At 37.8% G+C, this 6,244-nt stretch overlaps 1 protein-coding gene across 1 annotated transcript in view; it reads right to left on the reverse strand.

The window, feature by feature from the left end:
- Window positions 1-3,448: 3,448 nt before the first annotated feature.
- THOC2 (THO complex 2) overlaps window positions 3,449-6,244 on the reverse strand; it is a 36,308-nt gene continuing 33,512 nt past the window's right edge. The window contains exons 31-33 of the mRNA XM_009079038.1: window positions 5,939-6,244; window positions 5,001-5,059; window positions 3,449-3,490 (exon numbers count right to left, since the gene is read on the reverse strand). The exon at window positions 5,939-6,244 is cut by the window's right edge and continues 131 nt beyond it. Coding sequence (XP_009077286.1) covers window positions 3,449-3,490; window positions 5,001-5,059; window positions 5,939-6,244 — 407 coding nt within the window. The remainder of the gene's footprint in view (window positions 3,491-5,000; window positions 5,060-5,938) is intronic.

A 6,244-nucleotide genomic window follows, 5' to 3' on the forward strand; every position in this document is an offset into this window, starting at 1 on the left:
TATATACATATATATATCAAACACAGCATATATTATATAGATACAGGTACATTGCAGTCACTAATTCTTCTATTTTAAATACAATTATATACTTGCTTCTCTCTAAGAAGTAGTTTCCATGAAATACCAATAAGAGCACATTTTAAATTCAAACCAACTTTCCTTGATATTTTATATACTTAAGTTACAGCAGCACACAGATTTAAATCAGGATACTTTAATCTTTCCCAGTTTCTTAAGCTAACAATTTGATATGAAGAAAAAATATCTTTTTACAAAAATGGTCTCTGCACTTCTTTTTAAAGACACCTTACTTAAAAGGACAAGAAAGAAGAGGTTAGTGGAAGAGTAGGATAGAGCAATCTAGGAACCACTTGAACCAAAGCAAAGAGTGTTTCATATAACTTTATTCTTTTAATTAATCCTGTCCTTCTCCAGTTTCTGTAAATGTTTAACTTACCAAAACCTGATGTTATTGGTCCTATGTGAAAGGTTAGCATGACTGTGTTAGGTCTCTTTTCCTGTTATAACTTTACTGGAATTTTATTATCCTTCTCCTACAGAGAGTGGACCTTTGATACTTCTTTCACTGGATAACTTTTTCTGCTCTTTCCCCTCACTCCTCTTTTCTTACTCCATTTCCTACAATGCCATTCCACAAATAAATCTGTCCTTGCTCCCTTCTTTGCTGACAATGACATGCTATGGTATTTTCCCTAAGCAACTCCATTCAGTTGTCTCCCAGAGATCTGTTCCATGTGAGAAAACAAGCACCTAGCTCTGCTTGCTCCCATTCCATTTCTTAAGTTCTCACAGCTGTTCATGACAGATTCCACTGCTCTTCTACCAATTCAGTGCAGAGTTTTGGAAAACTACATCCATCCTACCCCTCTTTACAAGAACGACTTTGACTTTCTTCTACAAATGCTGCCAACTGAAACCACATCAAATTTTGGGCACTGCTGCATGTTGTGTAACTTGGGCAAATGCCAAACAAAGAACAAACACAAACCTAACTCAAGCCTGGCACCATTTATTTCGTAACCTGCAATGTAAACCAACATTTCCATGGTCTGGCTCCAGAAACTGAGCCAAGTCAGGAATAAAGAAAGCCTATAAACAGACAACAGCACTAGACCTCTAACTTCCAGTGGAAGCTGACCTCACAGATCTTACAGGCTTCTGAATATCCCATCCCTTTTCCAAACATGGCAGTAAAGCAGAGCATTTCACTTGTCTTACACCATGTACAGGGAACATTGTCAAGAAGTGCCTTAAGTCTGTCAAAATGGCACTGAAGAATGAAAACTAGTTCATTAAGGGAGGAAGATGAGAAAAGAGCACTTAGAAGAGGAAGGGTAGGATCCCCCTCCACCTCCCAAGCACTTAAAAGAATAAATCCATTACCAAGCCACATAACTGCAATATACTTCCAGCTAAGTCTACACAAACACATTATAGTTAATTCTAAAATGTAACTTTTCAAATTAACTAAAAAATTAAAGCTGTTTATTGATCATTTAGTTACAAATAGCTCCACTGTCTTCCTGATTATACTGATGCGCTAATAAGTAAAACTAATACTTCAAAATAAAAATTTAGCTTAACTAAAGAAAACGTGAGCAAAATTTCAATTAAGGAGGTGAGCCTTGACTAATACAATAAGGAAGGGAAAAGTGAGATTAGAGATTCCCATATCCCACACTTCAGGCAGAGGAGTGCTTAAGAGAAGTATTAGAGTTTTCTAACTTAAAAAAAATTAAGTATACAAGGTATCATGACAATGCCTTATAAAAGTGTATGAATTCCACCCACAGACAGTGTAACTGCATCAGCTAAGATTAAAAGGATCCTTCCTATATACACTCTCCTTATAAACAGATATAGTTGGTATTGGAAAAAGATTCAGTTAAGAAAATCCATCAGCAAACACCCATTAGTCACAGATAATTTGAATTAAACATACAAAGTGTTCTGACCACTTTGTTGATACAAAGGGAGCTACAACTAAAACAGCAGTGTAAATACAGAATAGGAAGAAGCAATCCATTATGCCTTTTTAAGTTAAATGAACATAAGTACTCCTAGATAAATAAACCCATAAATTATCCAGAAAGTCCAAACATCTGACATTTCCAAGTGATCAACCTTTGTGTTTAGTTACACACTTGTACTGACTGTGTAACCAAAGATTTAATAGCAACTGCAGGTGATTTGCTCTGTTCCTATTAATCCCATATCCCAATGTACTAGCACTCATGCAGTGTGTGTGACTGACTGTACAACTGTGACTATGTTAATGTGTGCCTGGGTTTTTAAAAAGCAACAGAGTCGTTATAGAATCCATCTAAAATACAATATTCCAAGTGCTTGTCCAGCCACACCTGGAATACTGTGTTCAGTTTTGGTCCCTGCAAGATGTGGGCAGACTGCAGACAGCCCAGAGAAGAGCCACAAGGATGATCCAAGACCTGGAAGTCTGATGTGTGAGGAAAGGCGGAGAGAACAGTTTTGAGAAAGAGAAGACTTAGGGGAGACCATACCACCATGTCCCAGTATGTGTGGCTACACAAGGGATGGAGGCTCCCATTTAACAAGGAGACACACGAAAAAGATAAGGGTTAATGGGTACAAGTTACTTCTGGGGAGATTCCAACTGGACACAAGAGGAAACTTTTTCATGAGAAGAACAATCAGCCATTGGAATAATCTCCTCAGGGGAAGTGATGGATTCCCTGACATCGGACACCTGTATGATCTGGCTGGACAGGGTACTGGGCCATCTTGTCTAGACCATGCTTTTACCAAGCAAGGCTGCACCAGCTGATCCTTGAGGTCCCTTCCAACCTGATTCTATGAGCTCTTGATAGCATTCTTTAGTATCCCTTCTTGAAAGATGCTGAACCTGAAGAGCATTTACAGGAAGCAAATGCACAAAGATGATAATTTAGGAGGTTATCTATGATGCTTAGAAACACAATACTATAGCACTAAAACATGAAAACAACAGTAAGAGGAAAGAGTAATTATTCCAAAAATGTCTCAAACATTTTTTTGTTTTAACTACCTACTGTTGTTTAATTGGCATATTCAAAAAATCCCAAACTACTCTAAGCCCTATTTGAGCTATTCTAATAGCTTTTCAGCCAAATGAATGGCTTAATCATAAGGACAAGTTTCAGAGAGGAACAGAAAGATACTGACTCATAAAATCTCCTCAAAATAGTGACAGAATGGTAAATTTAGGGGATTCTTTATGTTGCTTCTACATAACCAACCCTCTCTCCTGTAAAGACGTTTTATACAGCAGAACAAAAAAAAAAATCCTTCTGTTACTACACTAACATTTACAGGAATGGGATTAGAACTTTCTGATTGCCACAAGAGCCAAAGTTCAGTTCTCTCTGCAACAAAACATGAAAATAAACTTGGTTGGTTTCTAAAAGATTCAAACCTTTGCTGAAGAATCCTTGAGTTCGTTGAGGTTGTCCTGTAGAAAATGAACGGAGATGACACGTGAGCTGGAATAGTTTTCAGAAACCAGAGGGACTTTGGGAACCACGGCCGTACCCTTGAAACAAAAAACAGCTACTCCTTCTGAAATAAATCTTATGTTAATATTGTACTCTGAATAAAGCTAGGGACTGAAATACTTCATAAAAAGAAAGAAGGGAAAAAAAAAAGACAGACATACCTATTCTCTAGACTCTGTTATTAAATATACTACAAAATGTGTTTATATCTAACTCTTCGTAAAACACTGAAAAAACACTCTCCTGCCTAGACAAAATATGAAGAAAAAGGAGTTTAACTTTAACTATGGCTGAACCAGAGGTGAAACAGGTTTAAAATACTTTTAAACCTGTATCTTCTCCACTTAGTTAAATGTGGTAGAAGTCACTCTAGAACAACTTTACACCACCCTTTACAAAAACCTTCATTATTATGAGTAGATATCACTGTCACCTGCTTCCTCAAAACTAGTAAAAGCTGTTTGAACTCTCCAAAACAAAGCTAAATCTTTCAGGTAAATCTTACACAGAAAATGATGTACCCTGAAAAAAAAAAAAAAATCAGGAAAAAACAGAAGAGCTTGTTCTAAAGTTGGTAAGATGGTGAAGTTTAGAGACCCACATAATCCATCACAGTGCTCTTGATGAAGTATTAGTAACTTACAGTTTTAAATGTTCAACGTACTGCAAATTCAAAGATTCCATGAACATAGATGGTTTAGAAACAATATAAATATGGAGCAAGGAATGGCTACCCTGAGTCTTCAAGTAGGCTACGCCCATGGTTTTGTGCTGCGCTTGAATGCTTGGGGTTTCTCTCTGCTGGGTAGTAGGCTTGGTTGCCACATCTGGTTTTATCGTAACGCAGGGCTCAACATGGTGGGAACCCATTGGAAATAAACAAACCTCGAAGGGAAGGTACAACAGAAGCTGCATGCGCACTGAATATACACAACTACAGGAGAACTGATCACCAAGGAGACTTTAAAATGGAACTCCTTTCAAGACTCCTCCTTAGAAGGCACACATCGGTATGATGCTCATCAAGAAGCCTGATGAATTCAGAGGTATGGCACATCCCGTATCATCCAGGAATCTTCAGTGCTACAGATTCTTCAATAGAAGTGCAGAAAAATATGCTCCACTCTGTTGCAAAGACTCATTTGCTTGTAGCTACCATTGCACTCCAAAAAAACTGACTGCTTAAAGCAATGAGGCACTTCTGTGTAAAAATTTTCTTGCAATTTCCAAACACTATTTTACAAAATTTGTGCTAGGTCCTTGAAGCATTATTTTGGTTAATTAAAAAATATTTTTATAGAAAAAAAGACAGTCCGCCAATAAAGAAAAGGAATGCATTTTCTAATGCAACAGAAAACCTCCAGCGGTTCCAGGGTATACTTGGCACAAAACTTGAAGGAAGTCGGATACTGGCATCCCAAACTCGTGAGCCTAACATGGGTGCTGCCTTCCTCAGGCTATACTAACCTTTACTGTTGAGGAATGTGATGGAGAAGAATGTGTATCAACTTTGCGGCGTTTTTGTTCTGAGGAAAGAACAGAACAATGGCATTATTAGAACACAGTTCAAAGAGGAAAATCTAATGTCACTTTCTGAAGTACCAACATAACTTAAGCTAGAACTCGTTTTTTAACTAGCGTGTAAATTTTGTTTTCCTTAAGTTATCCAGGGGTTAGCAGCATGCCTTGAATGATCTTGATGAAAGTTTGCAGGAAAAGTGTAACCTGAACAAACTGCTGCAAAATTACACTCACTTCAAACTTCCTTTTTATGGAAGTCTGTATCTGAATTTCAGAGTTGCTATGAAGATCCTGAAGAGGTAAACTCAACAAAAAGCACCACAACCCTCCCTTACTTGGTTTGTCTTAAGCAGTGCAAGTGTAAAACTCCACATCAGCCTCAGATAATAAAGACTTAGAACACCAACATTAAGGATTTGCTAACCCTTAATACAAGAAGGAACTGATAAAGCTTACTGCATCCTTCCTAAGGCCAAAAGGCCTACATTGTCCACTACTCCTCTTCCAATTCAAAGGTTGTGAAGAAACACTCAGAGGAGACTCTTGAGGTTCTGGCATTACGTTTTTGCAAAACTTGCAATGCCATAGTTATACAAACCCATTTCAATAACAAACCACTTAGACTCATACTACAAAAAGGAGAGGCTTCATGAAAATGAACATTCACTGCAGGCACGAAGTTCACACATTCACACAGTTCAGAGTTTTTTGAGATATCCTGACCACTTGCTGTAGACACTGTTTAAAAGCCAATGCCAAAATCCTAGTTATTATGCAGGAATTCTCTCATCATCTCCAGCATTTTTTGACATTCCGTGATTTTCCAACGCCACAGTGACTTTTATTTTTCTAGACAAGAAAAGAAATTAAATAGCCAAGCTTACCCCTTTCAGATTCTGATGTTTCTGATCGGGGAACAGGTGACTTCAAGGACCCAGCTACTGGCACCTTTTCTCCTCCTTTAGCATTTTCCTTGGATTTCATTTCCTTCGCCAGATCTCTTTCTCTGGACGGCTCCTTTTCTCTCTCCTTTTCTGCACTTGACTTTGACTCAATGATGGTAACAACCGTCTTCGATTTTTCTTCTTTTGAAGCTTTTTCTTCCTTCTTGACTTTTTCCTTCTCTTTGTCAGATTTTGGCGTTTTCTCCTTGATCTCTCTTGCTTTTTCATCTTTATTTGCCCGCTCTT

The sequence above is a fragment of the Acanthisitta chloris genome, unplaced genomic scaffold (assembly GCF_000695815.1).
Source record: "Acanthisitta chloris isolate BGI_N310 unplaced genomic scaffold, ASM69581v1 scaffold42380, whole genome shotgun sequence".
Classification (NCBI taxonomy): domain Eukaryota; kingdom Metazoa; phylum Chordata; class Aves; order Passeriformes; family Acanthisittidae; genus Acanthisitta; species Acanthisitta chloris.